At 34.8% G+C, this 15,912-nt stretch overlaps 7 protein-coding genes and 5 pseudogenes across 12 annotated transcripts, besides 1 other annotated feature; 7 read left to right on the top strand and 5 right to left on the bottom strand.

The window, feature by feature from the left end:
* Positions 1–214: 214 nt before the first annotated feature.
* On the top strand, positions 215–880 carry TVAGG3_0532740 (annotated as a pseudogene). Its single transcript has one exon. A coding segment is annotated over exon 1 (666 nt).
* Positions 881–1,849: 969 nt separating this feature from the next.
* TVAGG3_0532730 lies at positions 1,850–2,608 on the top strand (annotated as a pseudogene). The gene has a single exon. A coding segment is annotated over exon 1 (759 nt).
* A 65-nt stretch (positions 2,609–2,673) lies between these two features.
* Positions 2,674–15,912: part of a mobile genetic element that runs on past the window's edge.
* Positions 2,731–3,720, top strand: TVAGG3_0532720 (annotated as a pseudogene). Its single transcript has one exon. A coding segment is annotated over exon 1 (990 nt).
* On the top strand, positions 3,753–4,544 carry TVAGG3_0532710 (uncharacterized protein; the record flags this gene model as incomplete). Its single annotated transcript, XM_051237639.1, has 1 exon — positions 3,753–4,544. A coding segment is annotated over one exon (792 nt), but the record flags the coding sequence as incomplete, so codon positions are not given.
* On the bottom strand, positions 5,250–5,669 carry TVAGG3_0532700 (uncharacterized protein; the record flags this gene model as incomplete). The annotated part of the gene is made up of 1 exon (XM_051237638.1): positions 5,250–5,669. One exon carries the CDS (start codon positions 5,667–5,669, stop codon positions 5,250–5,252), a length of 420 nt encoding a protein of 139 aa, XP_051095462.1.
* TVAGG3_0532690 lies at positions 6,390–7,078 on the top strand (annotated as a pseudogene). The gene has a single exon. A coding segment is annotated over exon 1 (689 nt).
* On the top strand, positions 7,910–8,341 carry TVAGG3_0532680 (Poxvirus D5 protein-like family; the record flags this gene model as incomplete). Its single annotated transcript, XM_051237637.1, has 1 exon — positions 7,910–8,341. One exon carries the CDS (start codon positions 7,910–7,912, stop codon positions 8,339–8,341), a length of 432 nt encoding a protein of 143 aa, XP_051095461.1.
* Positions 8,381–8,800, top strand: TVAGG3_0532670 (protein of unknown function, DUF4108 family; the record flags this gene model as incomplete). The annotated part of the gene is made up of 1 exon (XM_051237636.1): positions 8,381–8,800. One exon carries the CDS (start codon positions 8,381–8,383, stop codon positions 8,798–8,800), a length of 420 nt encoding a protein of 139 aa, XP_051095460.1.
* TVAGG3_0532660 (uncharacterized protein) lies at positions 8,817–8,930 on the bottom strand (the record flags this gene model as incomplete). The annotated part of the gene is made up of 1 exon (XM_051237635.1): positions 8,817–8,930. A coding segment is annotated over one exon (114 nt), but the record flags the coding sequence as incomplete, so codon positions are not given.
* On the bottom strand, positions 10,709–11,486 carry TVAGG3_0532650 (annotated as a pseudogene). The gene has a single exon. A coding segment is annotated over exon 1 (778 nt).
* Positions 11,575–12,186, bottom strand: TVAGG3_0532640 (organellar and viral DNA polymerase type B; the record flags this gene model as incomplete). Its single annotated transcript, XM_001285559.2, has 1 exon — positions 11,575–12,186. One exon carries the CDS (start codon positions 12,184–12,186, stop codon positions 11,575–11,577), a length of 612 nt encoding a protein of 203 aa, XP_001285560.2.
* Positions 15,624–15,905, bottom strand: TVAGG3_0532630 (DNA/RNA polymerases family; the record flags this gene model as incomplete). Its single annotated transcript, XM_051237634.1, has 1 exon — positions 15,624–15,905. The coding sequence occupies one exon, from the start codon at positions 15,903–15,905 to the stop codon at positions 15,624–15,626; it is 282 nt and encodes a 93-aa protein (XP_051095458.1).

The following is a 15,912-nucleotide window of genomic DNA, read 5'->3' as shown; positions in this document are numbered from 1 at the left end:
GAGAGACTCTTTAGAAACTTTAGACGTTTTACATAACTGTCCATGCTTTTACTTTACATCCGATAAAAGTGGTTTGGAAACCGTTATGAGATGGTTAGAGGACATACATGACTATGAGTTTAGATATGACAAGATAGAATATGAGAGAGGTCCTATAAACCGGAGAAAGTGTCATATAAACATCTGTCAAAAACCGTTTTATACTTCACTTAAAATGCCACGTAAGCTACGTAAGAATATACGTAAGAGGAAGGGAGCATTGAAACATCCAATAGTAAAACTGACACCACACACAACAGTTGCAACAACAAATGCTGAATGACCCCACTATGTTGCAACAAATGTCAAGCAATCCTATGCTTTTAAACCGAGTTCTTGGTGCACAGAGTGGAGGTTTAAGAGCGGCACTTTTAGCGAAAATGGCAGGCTATGGTGGAGCTGCAGACGGAACAGCCTATAACCCTCAAAGTCAAATGAATTTGAGTTCACTCAAAAATCAAATAACAGATGTCAAAAAGTCAAACATAGACATACAGAAGCAAATAAGTGAAAACGAAAAGAAACTAGAATATGACAGACACACAAAGAAACTCAATGAGTTAAACGTAGAGAAAAAGAAGAAAGAAGAACAACTGAAAGAACTAAGTACAGAGGAATATGCGAAAAAAGTGTCAGAAAAAGCAGCAGAAGTAGCAAAAATGGAACAAGATGTCATAAATTTGAAAAACCATACTACTCAATATAAAGTACTGAAAGATGAAGAGATAAAACAAAAAGCCCTGAAGACATATATGGATAGCGATGAGTATAAAAAAGAAGTTGAAGCAAATGTAAAGGCAGAAAAACTTTTACAGTTGCAAAACCAAACCGTACAGTATGAAAACTTAGCACAAGAAAGTAAAAATAACGACGCAGCCATGCAAAAGGCAATGAAAAGCGCAGAATATATAAAAGCTAACAATGACTGGTTAGATGCCCAAGCCAACGCTAAAGCAGCCCAGCTTATAGGGTCAATAAGGACAAAAATACAAGCGGATGAAGACAGTTCAAATGAAGCTTTAACAAATGCTGACTTTAAGAACGCCTTCGAAGCTCTTCATAGTAAGGTGAAACAAGTGAACGACTTCTCATCTGGAAAGAAACTGAAGTCTGAAGGTTTCGACAAAGAGTTAAAAGAAGTAGCACAAAATATAACGAAAATAACAGATGCAACAACGAGACAGGCAGTTCAAAATGCCTATGACGCCGTTAGAGCAACTGTTGTGGAAAGTCAAGAAAAAGAGTTACAACAGACCAAAACAGACCTAGTAAATGCTTTCTTAAAAACGAAAAGTCAGGTAGGACACTATGCTGCAGATGGAACATATGTGCCAGCTGGTGGAACTTATATACCAGCTGGTGGAACTTATATACTAGCTAGTGGAACTTATATACCACCAAACCCTCCAAGAGAAGCACCTGCACCAGGACTACCTAGAACATTTACATCGTCACATGGACACAGACACAGGCATGCACCAAAACCAACACAACAACCAACAGTTCAAAACCCTGCACAACAACAACCACAACCAACAGTTCAAAACCCTGCACCAAAACCAACACAACAACCAACAGTTCAAAACCCTGCACCAAAACCAACACAACAACCAACAGTTCAAAACCAACACAACAACCAACAGTTCAAAACCCTGCACCAAAACCAACAGTTCAAAACACTGCACCACAACAACAACCAGCACAACAACCACCTCCACAACCAACAGTTCAAAACACTGCACAGCAACAACCACAAACAGAGCAAGGACATAAAAGAAGTAGAGAACAAGGAAACCAAGATTTCTTAAAAATGCTTAAAGAAGACTATGGTTACCCAGCTACTCTTGACTTTAGTGACAGATATAAAGAAGCTATTAGAAAGTTCAAGGAAGGAAATACTGACCCGAACCTATTTAGCTTTATGGCTCAGCACCAAATGGGATATAATTTCAAACCTGGAAAATACAAGCTCGCTAAGGGATATGATTTAATAGCATATCATCCAAATGACATGACTGAATTTACTCCGAGATATTTGGTGTCAGAGCTAAATGACAATTCAACTCTCTTCATGAAACGCGTAAAAAATAGAGACGGAACGAAAGAAGAAAGGTTTATGAGTCCGGATGACTTAGATAGGGAACTTGTTAAAAACGGTCTCGGAATATATGAAATGCCAGCAGATGAGGTACAAGAAACTCCACAGGAAGAAGTTCAGATACAACCAGACATGGAAGAAATAGTTCAGCAACAACAGCTAGAAGAGCCTGAAGGAACGAACAAGTCCTCCTTTGGAAACTAACTTCACAGAACTAGATGAAGATTGGAACAGCCGAAAAATCTTGACCCTCAACAAGAGTATGAGGTGAATATGGAATCTTTCCAAGAGTCTAAGAAAAATTCGGCTGACATGGTAGAAGAATATCGAAAAATGTTTGCCGACATACAAAGACTCCAACACCAGATGAAAATATTCAGCATAGAATGGAAGTACTGAAAGAAAATGTACACAAATACAATAACCCTTTTTACTTACGACCATATAACGTTCAATCTTTGGCTGAACTCGGTGAAAATAAAAGGTTAAATTTCAACAAAACATATAAAAATGAAACATTGTTTAAAGTTCATTCAGAACCTAACCAATATGGAAACAAACCTACTTTTGTTTCTGCAGACTATGGAACTACAATGAGATGGGGTCATAAAGCTAACCCGGATAGGTGGTTCATAAACTTACAACCACAATTCCAAGAAGTTGTAGACGCAATGGAAGTGAATGGTGAACCAGATATAGCTGGTATTTTTCAGCGCGGCTTTAATGCCATTGAAAGATATGAAACATGCAGATATTTTGGACCAGTATGAAATGAACATGGCTGATGGAAATATAACACCTGACGTTCTAGAACATTTATCTCAAAGAACTACACAGAACCATAAAGATGGTATATTTGGTGAAGAGTTTAGAAAGAAAGTTAGGGATAGAGAAGGAAGAGAACCTATTGTACATGACCTTGCAAACGAAAGTTTACAAAATGTCATAAAAATTTACTTTGCAGACAATGAACCGAGAAGGGATGAATATTTAAGAAAACTCAAATGGACAGTACCAAATGAAATGTTAGTATTGAAAAACATGTTCCTTGACAAAATAAAACCAACTACAGAAATAAATGACCCAAGCCTGAAACGTTGGGTAAAAGCTTTCCCATTCACAAAAGATATTGTTGGTAACATGGAAAGAAAAACAGAATGGCTACAAAAACATATATTTGGAAACAAGTTTATTCCATATGGACAAGCTATATTTGAAGAGCTTGAACCGGAAACTCAGGAAAGAGTCATGCAAACAATACGCGAAGACTCAAATACAAACTATGACGAAATCTTTCTAGGATATAGGATACCTGAGATGGGCGACCAGAGCCTAAAGGCAAAAAGGACACGTGAAATTTGCAACATACTAGATGAACATGATGCAAAGATGCAACAACTTGAAGCAGAGGGCATGTTACCAAAAGCGACACCAAAGAAGAAGAGAAGAGTAGAACAAAGTGAAAGTAGTGAAGAAGTAACTTCATCTAGTGAAAGTAGTGGCAATGAAGGAAAAGAAGAGTTAAAAACTCAGCCAGGAAGAAAGTAAAGCTTGGTCCACGTGGGTTCTATTATGACAAATAAATCCAACTATTCTATATTTTTACCCATATGAAATGTACGCCGCTCAGAATATAACGCCAACAGTTTTGGATGCCATGAATGGAAATGTTTCCGAATGGTATAACGAATGCGACAATGCCATTAGAAGGTCAGAAATAGTTCCTGGAACTTACGAATATACAACTGCTGTTTCTTATGGAAATGTAGGTGAGTTTGGTGAAGGTTCTTCAACAACAGTAGATATTGCTTGCGACAGGTTTCATATAATTTCTATTGACAACTCATTCTTATACGTGGAACAAGACATTGAAATAAAACCTTCTGCCAAGTTGTCTGACAAGAAAGGTTGCAATGGAATTTTCTATGTCGGATACCAATATGCTCCAGAAGTTTTCATGGGATATAAGATATATTCTAACTCTGACTTAGTTCAAACAGTAACATGGGCAAACTATGAATGGTTCGCTTTGAGAAACTCAGTACAACCACAAGCTAGAGAACAAACAGACCAATATGCAACTATTGAGAAAATAAGAAGACTTGACCCTAACGTTCCAGGAGTTTATGTTAACCTTTCTGGACAAACTGCAGCAGCAGTAACTAAAGTAAAACTGAAACTTAGAGTTCCTTTGTCATCTTTCCTCATCTTCAGGTTTTTAAGATACTTGCCAAACTGGGCAGGAAAAATTTCTATTGAACTTACTCCAAGCAAAAATAACTTAGTCATTGCACCAACACAAGACCCATTCACTATTACAGACGTAGAGGGAACAAATCAATCATTCGCCGAATTTTGCAAAGACAAAGTTGACTTAGACTTTGGTTTCTCAAACCTCAACACTGAAGTAAACTATTATTTCAATGCTGCTGGAACTGCTTGGGACCCAGTTAAGTTCACATGCGAAAAGTTTGAATGCAAGAGAATAGAAAGCAGACTTGCAGTCTATATGTTGGACCCAGATATTTCAAATGCTTTAGCTGCCAAATATATTGCAGTTCCACTTATGTTCCCTATACACCAAATATCTGTCAAAGACTTTGCAGGTGAAGTTGGAAACCAAAGTGCTGACCCAGGTGCAAGAACAGATATTGCTTTAACAACTGCAATGAAACATGCAGATACTATGTTTGTACTGTTCAGACGAACTATAAATGACTATTCTTGTTTCTACAACCCGGTATTAAATATCATATAAACATAGATGGCAAATATTATCCAAGAGAAGAATATTCTACAGTTGAGGATATGAGGTCATACAACTTGACATTAGATGCTATGAACTTTAACAACAACTTCACAACAACCATTAACCCTGAAATGCAAAGTTCTATTATGCCATATGTGAAAGTATGGACTCATACAGGAGGTCAAAAAACTCAATATACAAATGGAGACCGTTCAAACTTTTGGCTTGGCATTCCATTTGCTGACTCAGAAGACTTTATGGGTGGTATTTCAACTGTTGGTACTGTACAAATACAATATACTGGTGACAGAGACGGTCCAGATGAATTGAAAGCAAAGAAGTTTACAAAACCAATAGCACTTTTCACGGAAGATGCTCTTTTGAAGATTCGTTCGATGAAACCTGCTGGGGCTCCTCAGATTGGCATAACGACAGCTTCCATCGAGCAGATTTTGGCAGCAGGTCAGTAAGTTGTTCTTGAACTGACTTCTCTCCGTCAAATATTGACAGTACGCCAGTTTTGACATAAAATTGTATTATAAACTTACCTTTAGAAATATCTGTAAGTTTTGTTGTTATATTTTTGTCTGCTTCAAGAACTTTCACCATTTCAGTTATACCAACTTTCTTTGCTTTATGAAAATATTTTGGTTCAGCAAAGACTGCTATTCTATAACATTTTCCATTGTTTGTATAAAGAACTATTCTGTCAATGTATTTGTATTGTTTGTGTGTGTAAACTTTGTTCTGCTTCAATTCGAAGAGATACTCGAATACGTCCATCTTTTTATTCTAAGTAAAATGTCATTTCCGAAAAATAGAAGCGTAAGTGTTTCAAAAGGTTTAATGGCGGTGGCAGATGTGAAGTTAAATTCACCAACTCAAACAAACAGTCAAAATGTTATTGTCAATGTCAAAGAAAGAGATGTTGAAGTGGGGAAACCATACGAAGACGAAGATGGTATAACAATTGTTCCTGTAAAAGAACAACCAACATACCCTGAAGTTAGCAGAGACTTAAGTTCTGTTGCAGATATTCGAAACGACTACCAACAACTGAAAACAAACTTCAAACTCAGGAGAAGATTTGTCAAGCTTTAGGTATAATGTTAAACTTGGTCGAACACAACCCTGTAAAAGTGAACTCATATGTCATTGCACCTCATGAAGTTTTGAAAGAACTATTGAAACTTTTGACAGAGGCAGACGATATAAACATCAAAGAAATAGAACCCGACGTTAGTTGCTGTGGTGTTTATATAATGTCATTGACAAGATATACGTTATGAAAGGAGGTGAAACGTTGAACTTAAAATATAGTTTCCCAGACGTTATAAAAATATTTGACGACCACAACATTTCATTAAAATTTATTTGCTAAGTAAAATGGCAGAAGACACAATGGTTTATACTATTACGACTAAAAACCCTGAGTCATATAATTCTATAACAACAAACTTACAAAGTCCTCAAGGACGATATTGTAAACTAACCTTAAACACAATGACGACTAAAGCTTGTTTTGCTCTTTTGACACCAGAAGATTTTATTGTTGTGAATGGTAAAAAATACTCCTTTGAAGATACTTACTCAGATATACCACCAACAGGTTTTGTTGACTTATTTAATACTTTAAGGACGAGTGTAACATGTGCTGCAACTAGAGCAGGTTTCATTATGTTTGGATGTCCGACTGAGTTTACTATAAACAATATGAGCTATAATACAAAACTTATATCTGGTTTTTACTACCAACAGTTTCCTATAACAGGAAAAGGTGTCATACAAGGAATGTCTGTTCCATTGACTTTAAGTACACCTATTTTATATATTGTTTCAACTTAGGTTCAAAGTGTTATTCGAATGTCGACAGAAACTACTATGACCAAAAGATACTTATGCGTATAAATAATACTTTCTCTGCTGGTTTGCCTATTGTTCATTCGAATGCAGAGTTTTCAGCTTTAGTAAACTCAAACACTTTAGCAAACATAAACTTAACCTTAGTTGACGCAAACTTTGTTCCTGTAAAACTTTTATGTCCTATGTATTTGTCAATGACGGCAGAAAGTTTCGAATTGGAAGATGCAACTGGTGAAAGTATTGTATTACAAGAACAACTTCAACAACAAATAGCTCAAGAACAACAAATAGCTCAAGAACAACAAATGCAACAAATAGCTCAAGAATAAAAAAAATATTTTTTTTTATTTTTATAAAAATGTACAGAATAGATGTTTCAGATTTTTATGACTTCCAAGCGTTCAGAAATATGTGTCCATTTCGAGACTATAACAAAGCAGTCGAGAATTTGAAACGTTTAGTCATTTATGTCGACTCTGCCCCAGAATGTTATGTTATGAAAGAATGGGATGTAGTCTTTAACAAACCAAGAGCAACAATAGTTTCAGAACAAGAATGTAGACAGAAACTTAAGAAAATAAAAGTTGTACAAGTTGGCATGAAGATGTTAGATGCTTGGGATATCTTATTGTCAAAGTTAGAAGATTTTTCAGTTCGTGGTATAAAAGTTTTATACACCTTCTCCAAACTTCTATTCTATCTTCACTGGATATAAATATGAACAAGTAGAATGGAAAGAAAATAATAGAAGCTTGGTTAGACCATGTCAAAGAAATTATATGCAATGGAAACGAAAGAGTCTATGAGTATATCTTATGTTGGTTTGCAAACATCTTACAACATCCAAGTGCTAAAAATGAAACTGCTCTCATTATAATTGGAAAACAAGGAACAGGTAAGAACACTTTCTTTACAGATATCTTTGCAAACTGTTAGAAGGTTATTCGAACCCGAATATGACAAACTTAGAAAACATCTGCGGTAATTTAACTCTTCAATAGAGAATATGAAACTTATAGTATGTAACGAACTTCAAAGTATAGATACAACAAAAGTTTTTGAACTCAGATGCTTTGAAGAGTCTTATAACAGACAAAGTTGGAGTTGTTGAAAGAAAATATAAAGACCAAAGAGTTTGTGAAAATGTTGCAAACTTCGTTATGGTTTCAAACAATGCTGTTCCGATGAAGTTAGAAAGTTCTGACAGAAGATATGTAGTTGTCAGAACGTCAGAAGCTCATATGCAAGATACAGAATATTTTGACGACTTAGCAGAAACTTTGACATCTGACTTTTACAACCACTTGTTCTCATATTTTATGACATTAGATATTTCAAAGTTCAATCCAAGACAAATTCCACATACCGAAGAGAGACAAACATTGTTAGAAGCAAACAAGAGTGTATATGAACTGTTCATAGATGAAACTGACTTTGAGTGTTTAGATGAAAGGTCATTGTACGATTCGTATAAACAATATTGTCAAGAGTATGGTTATATGACAGCGTCTAAACGAACATTCTTGGCAAATGTCAAAAGTCTTTTAGATGTTCAGAATGGTGTATATACAAAGAAAAATTTTTCTGAGTAAATTTTTAAAAAAAATATTTTTTTTTATCCGATAGAAAAGATGACAAAATTCATCTCAGTAAACAAGTACATGTCAGGACTTAAAGAAGAACTAGACCCATTCACATATTTGAATGTTTACTTCTACCATTTTGAAAAGTCTTCATTCAGCAAAGTTTGGAACATCGAACCAGTTAAGTTTGCTGTTGTGACTAAAAATGGTGCGAAATTTGAAGACTTAGACATAGAAGGTTTGTTAGCAGTCAAAGAAAGTTTTGACAGAAGGTTCTCAAAACTCGAAGAAGGTAAAGCATACAAACTTGTTATACCTTATGAACCAAAGAAAGCAGACGACTATGAATATTATGAGTCTAAAGTTGTAGAAGTTCAAGGTAAATTGGGTAAACAGCTATTAGAGTCTAAGCCAGTGTTTACTCCTAAAGAGGAAGAGAACATTGACATTGACCCAGAAATGTTCTAAAAATAAAATTTTATTTTTACATGTCATATCTCCCCTTCTCTGGAACTGGTTCAGGTTCTTTCTTCTCTTCTTCTACTTTCTTTTCTTTCTTTTCTCTCTTCTTCTTTTCTGGTGGAGTTATGTCAAACTTCTCAGAACCATATTTTTGTAAAAGTTCTTTGTCCTTTAATAGCTCTTCTATTCTGTTTTCTATTTCATCTTCAAGAACAGTGCATGTGTCTTCTTTGCATTCTAAGAAGTTTTGTTGGACTTCATCTCTCCAAGAGGCGTCATCTCTGTCAACAAGTCTGTCATTGACAAATTTTAAGACTTCTCTGCTTAATGTTTTATGGTTTTGTCATATTCCCAGAAACAGAACTTTAGAACAAATTCACCTTTCTTGTTTACACTATGTAAGATTTTATGGTCGACAGATGTTTTGCTGTCGAAAAGCTTGTCTCGAATATAGATGGCGAAATCGCTAGACATTTTCTAAAAGATAAAAATTTTAATTTTTCTAAAAATATGTTAGAAAAAAAGTTTGCTGACATTGACAAAAAATTTGAGAATGTTTTAAACAAGAACAAGGTGAAATTAGAAAATGCTCAGATAAAACCATACATGACAAGTTCTTATTTGCTCAGAATGGTATAAAGGTCTAATTGCACCACCTGGGTCGGGTAAGACTTTCACTTATCTTAAAATGGCTGCACAACAACAAGAACTAGATGAGAAGAACCCATTCTATGAGTTAGTTGTCATTTGTAGTACTTCGGGTCAATTTGACCAAACCGTCAATTCGTTCAAAAGATATTATAAAGAAGTCTAAGTTAGTATGTATAAAAGACTCTGAGTTGTTAGATTGGATAAAGAAGTACCAAAGAAGGGTTTTGAAGTACAATGCTATAAATGAGTATATAAATTCGAAGTTTAAAGACCCAAATGAGGAAATGCAGAGAATATTAGAGAAGAAACACTTCAGAAACAAACAGAAAGAGATAGAATACATTTCGAAGAAATTGCAATCTTACGATTGGAAGACTTACCCTCATAGATGTCTTCTTATCTTAGATGACTTTGCTTCTCATCCTTTGTTAAAGAATAGAGAACAAGACATGTGTCGAATTCTTAAGAAGCTCAGACACTTTAACATCTCAGTTGTCATTTGTGTACAGACAGCAAGAGTTTAAGTAAGGATGTAAAGAGAATACTTACTGACATTGTACTTTTCCCGGATTGTCCGAAGACGATTTCATGGAACTTATGAAAGAGTCCATGGCAGGTAAGTTTGACAGACATGAACTATGGGAGAAGTACAAAGTCATACAAGACCCTCATACTTCTTTCAGAATTCATATCTACGCAAACAAAGTTCAAATTGTAAAAAGTCAAGCTTGAAAAATGTAAGTGTTTAGTCTTAGTCAGTCTGTTGTGGTGCTGGGGCTGTCGGTTCTTCTGGCTTTGGAATGGACTCGGTTGGTGGTACGTCGGACATTCGTTTGTGTCCTGTCGGAAGGAAGAACTTTTCCTGTTGGAAGGAAAAACTTTTCCAGTTGTCGGGAAATTTTTTTCCAGTTGTCGGGAAATTTTTTTCCTGTCTGAAGGAAAAATTTTTTCTGTCGTTCGACCAAAAAGTTCTCAATTTTTCGAAAATTTGAATGGTTTACGGACGAACAACAGGAAATTTTTTTCCAGTTGTCGGGAAATTTTTTTCCAGTTGTCGGGAAATTTTTTTCCAGTTGTCGGGAAATTTTTTTCCAGTTGTCGGGAAGAACTTGGAATGTCGGAAGGAAGAACTTGGAATGTCGGAAGGAAGGACTTGGAATGTCGGATGGAAGGACTCGGAATGCCAGAAGGATTTGACAAGACAATTGACCTTATAGAGCTACCTGAGCCATCTGAAGTCAAGCGTAAAAATAAATGGTTCATTTACTCTACTTGTTTAAAGTTGTCAAAATACTCTGTTATTTTTTCTTTCAGTAGCGGCAAATCTTCTTTGAAGGTAAGTATTGTACAACCTTTAATATCATAGTGTGTTTGAGGTAACGTATCTTGAACTATTTGTTTCACATCTTCATTTGGTGTCATGAAATCGGTAAGTTTTCGCGATAGAACCAATTTCTGTCAGATTTGTAAATCTTAGCAAGGTCGTAAAAGCTTTTGTTGTTTCTTCTGACTAAATGCAACATAACCATATCTCTGTCTTCTTCATTTTCCATCTCTTCAGTATAAATCATATACTTATAGTTCTTTTCCTTTCCTTTTGGTACCGAACGTGGTATTCTTTTCTGAATGTTTTTGTCTTCTTTCATCATATCTTCTCTCTGCTTTGTACAAAGTTCGTCAAGTAGCATAAGTATGTAGATTGCATAACGAGGTGAAGCCCACATTGCTATTGAACTAACTAGGAATTATGAACATATATACCTTTTAGATGTGATGGTAAGTTTTGTCTGTCTTGGTACATCTTTTTAAGTTCTACATGTTCAAACTCACTGAGGAGTTCATGAGTGCTATCTAATTCAAACCAGTCTTGTGGTTTCTTAGTATCTGGTGCAAAACATGCTGTCAAAATACTTTGCATTTGGTACATATCGTCTTTGACCGAACGAATGAGACGTAACTGTTTGTTAAACTGTATGTACTCATATTCTTCATTTATGTCTTCATGAACGATAGCAGTTGTTGTGTTCTCTGTTGTTGTCATATCTGTTCTTACATACAAAATAAAAAAAATATTTTATAAAAAATTAGCGTTATTTCCTGACTTTCACAAAAGACCAAAAATAAACGCTTTACATGTATTTTTCAGCAACTTCGTCAAATAATTTTATAGCTTTACCTATCTCATCTACTTCAAACGTTTCTTTACCTTTCGTGGGAGCACCATACATTTTCTCAAACTTTTCAAGTAGTTCTGTTTCAGCAGCTCTCATATCGTTAACAAACACAACCTTAACTCTATTGACTATACTGTCATATCTTTGAGTTATATTATATGTTCTTCCTATCTTATATCTTTTTGTATTGAAGTCCTTCGGTTTCTGAACGATGTAAAGTAAGCCTTCACTGCAACGTTCAGTATCGAATGAACCATATGTTATGAAGTTATATCCAACAACTGGGTCTAACCATAACAAAACTATTGGTATAAGACTTTTGTCTATAAGATATGCTGTAGTTCCATAGAATCTTACCGATATCATAAGCTCAGGATTTCTTGTCAAAATTTTCTGAGTTGAAGCAATTCCAACCCAGTCGATTGCTCTCTTTCCAGATGGAGATAAAATGTCTGACAAAGAATATTTCTTGTATTTCTTTGAGTATCTTACGTTTAAATCACCAATTCTAACCACTTTGGTGTCATTGTCTATCTTTTTAACTGTTTCAAACTCAATGTTTGTCATTTTCTGTTTCTTACATACAAAATAAAAAATATTTTTTTAAAAAAACTAACTTTATTTTTTCTATCTTGTATAAAAGATATGATTTCAGGGATTTTTTTGACGAAGTGTCAAAGTTCTCTTCGTCAAAAATAACAGTTATATAATGAAATTTGGTCATTTTTTCACGATTTCAGGGATTTTTTTACGAAGTGTCAAAGTTCTCTTCGTAAAAAAATAACAGTTATATAATGAAATTTGGTCATTTTTTCACGATTTCAGGGATTTTTTTACGAAGTGTCAAAGTTCTCTTCGTAAAAAAATAACAGTTATATAATGAAATTTGGTCATTTTTTCACGATTTCAGGGATTTTTTTACGAAGTGTCAAAGTTCTCTTCGTAAAAAAATAACAGTTATATAATGAAATTTGGTCATTTTTCACGATTTTCATGAGTTTTATGCAAGACCAAAAAAGTCGTCTAGAGAAATTTTTTCATTTATCTTTGTATAAAAGATATGATTTCAGGGATTTTTTTTACGAAGTGTCAAAGTTCTCTTCGTAAAAAATAACAGTATATAATGAAAATTTGGTCATTTTTCACGATTTTCATGAGTTTTATGCAAGACCAAAAAAAGTCGGTCTAGAGAAATTTTTTCATTTATCTTGTATAAAAGATATATTTCAAGGATTTTTTTACGAAGTGTCAAAGTTCTCTTCGTAAAAAAATAACAGTTATATAATGAAATTTGGTCATTTTTTTTCACGATTTTAGGGTAGATGGTTTTAGGTGTCACCAGGTCCTCGGTCCCTCGGTCCCTCGGTCAACTAACATCTTTTTGAAAATGGTGACAACATGACATTTTGACAACACACAGGAAATAAACTTCTTCGTATATGTTTCACAAGCGTTTTACATGGTATATGTTTGATGGTTCATGACTTTAAACAGTTTTGTAGCTTCTATTTCTTCACGAAGGATATCAAAAGTTTTAACAATGCCGAAGGTTTCTTTATATTTTTCTTGACATCAGATAGAAGGAAATCGTCAGCTGTTGGATAGTTTTTTGTTCAGAAATGTCAACATGTCCATTTTATCTTCTGCTGGTTTCTCTACTTCTTTTCTTTAAGTCAGCATAGGTTTCTCATACGTTCTATCTCTTTGACGGAGTAGTTATATTTCTTCATTGCTGCTTTACATTTTGAACATTGTGGGTTCATTTTAGCATTGTACATTGAAACCTTACCTGCTAAACAACTAAGGCGTAAATGGTTTTCTTTAACTCAAAGTTGCGGGTTTTATTTGTCCGTTCCATACTTTACCTCTTCTATCTTTATCTCTTATCTGCCATACACATTTTGCAACTAACGAAACAAAGTTGTCGTAGGTCTTAAATTCTTCAGATTTATATATGTCAAATGAATATACCATGTCGCAGTCTTTGTCCATGACTTTGTGGTTGCAATGAAATCCAAAAACTCATAGTTTACCTTACGTATGAACTTCTTTATTTCTACTGAGTCAGTTGCTTTGACTTCAATTTCATCGAATTCAGAATAGTGAGCTTTTGTTGTTGTATTTCAGGAAGTTTAGGTAGATGTTCCACCAGGTCCTGCATTTCATTAAAGATACTGTTCATTTGTTATTCTTTCGCACTACAGTCTAAATCTCCTTGGAGAAGTTCCTGCTTTATCTCTGGATTTCTGTTTCGAAAGTATATGAAGAAGGAATGAAGCTTTTCATTTCTACTAACATAGATGTGGGGTTCATGACTAAAGAGTTTGGTGCTGTTGTTGCTAACATGTTCTTACAATAAAAATAAAAAATATTTTTTTAAAAAAACTAACTTTATTTTTTATGTTTTTTGTGAAAGTGTCAAAATTCATGAGTTTTGGTTGAAAAATACGGTGGAGCCAAAAGTGGCTCGACCTCAAAACAAGCATTTTGTGAAGAATATACCAACCGCCGGAAAACAGCGGGTTGCTTTTTATACAAAATTCAACGGGTGACAAAACATATACGAAGAAGTCATGACAAAACATGTACGAAGAAGAAGTTTATTTCCTGGACTGTTGTCAAAATGTCATGTTGTCACACTTTTTCAGAGAAGTTAAAATGACCGAGGGACCGAGGGACCGAGGGACCTGGTGACACCTTCAGTTCTTCAAAACATTTACGAAGAAGTCTTGACAAAACATGTACGATGAAGTCATGACAAAACATGTACGAAGAAGTCTTGACAAAACATGTACGATGAAGAAGTCTTGACAAAACATGTACGATGAAGTCATGACAAAACATGTACGAAGAAGTCTTGACAAAACATGTACGATGAAGAAGTCTTGACAAAACATGTACGATGAAGTCATGACAAAACATGTACGATGAAGTCATGACAAAACATGTACGATGAAGAAGTCTTGACATTTTCCTGGACTGTTGTCAAATGTCATGTTGTCACCCATTTTCAAAAAGATGTTAGTTGACCGAGGACCGAGGGACCTGGTGACACCTAAAAACCATCTACCCTAAAATATATTTTTCAATACTTTTTCAGCACTTTTCCGTAGTTATATATGAAAGACAATTCGAGATAAAAGTATAGCATTAGTCAATGGTATTATATGTTGCACACCATTTTTGTGAACCAAAACTTGAAAGTCAGAGAAACTGTTACTAGTGGTTCGTAGAATTTAGAAGCAAAGTCATAAACGTCCTTACCAATACATAGAAAACTATTGTTGCTTGAACTGAAAACTTGCATGACACATAACATTTTGAGGGTCAAACACATTTTCTATAAACTGTCAAATCTGCTGGTGGAAGTATAAATTTAAATGGACCATCTGGTGGTAATGGTTCGTTCTGGTTTAGTAACCGAAGAAATTGTGCCCAAGAACGTTTGTCTACTTTCCAAAATAAAAACTCTGTATCTCTTGGAGGGTTAATTTCAATCTTTTGAAATGAAACGGTGGAGTTCATCTTGTCATATTCTAGTTTCAGATAGTATGTTCCATTTAGTAAAGAGTCGTATTTTTCTTGAAATTCCCAATAGTATTTGTTCATTTGAGTTTGAAAGTCATTTAGAGTTTTCTCAAGACTTTCGTCTGACGAACTGTAAAGATTCTCATTTCATCAAATTTGTCTATTAGACCATCAGAACCTTTATACTGCCCATGAAAATATACTGCGAACATAAACGCGTTAGTTCTATTTGAAAACAAAACTCTTCTAAATCCTATTGCCTTTGCATCTGAAGGACTTTGAAGCCAACGAATTGGATAGTCAAACCTGTATGAACGGGATGAAATTTCTTCATATGAAATAGTCCTACCAGCATTTGTAAAGATATAGTCTAACGGTTTTGTATCTGCTACTTTTGTTCTTTGTTTTTCAACCTGAAGCATTTAATATATGTAAAAATATATGGTTTAAAAAACGTTTTTACTTCATGCAATTTTTTACTTCATGCAATGTTTTATTTCTGTGCCGTCTTCAAGTATGCCCCAGTACTTACGCTTGGAGAGGACATGAACTTCGGTGAAAATTTTGTCCAATTTGAATCGACCCATCTTTTCACCGACCATACCCATTTCAATGAGTTTGTTGTATCCTTCTTCGTTCGTCATAAGTGCGTCAATGTTCTCATAGTAAACCACAACTTTGGATTTGACTTCGGAGAAGAACTCATTGTAGTTGTCAAGGACTGCCTTTTCCGAACAATGTACCTTGTCTTCACACATGACTCAA

Source organism: Trichomonas vaginalis, chromosome II (assembly GCF_026262505.1).
Source record: "Trichomonas vaginalis G3 chromosome II, whole genome shotgun sequence".
Lineage (NCBI taxonomy): Eukaryota > Parabasalia > Trichomonadida > Trichomonadidae > Trichomonas > Trichomonas vaginalis.
The sequence above is the reverse complement of the archived record's forward strand: the minus strand, read 5'-3'. Positions and strand labels throughout refer to the sequence as shown.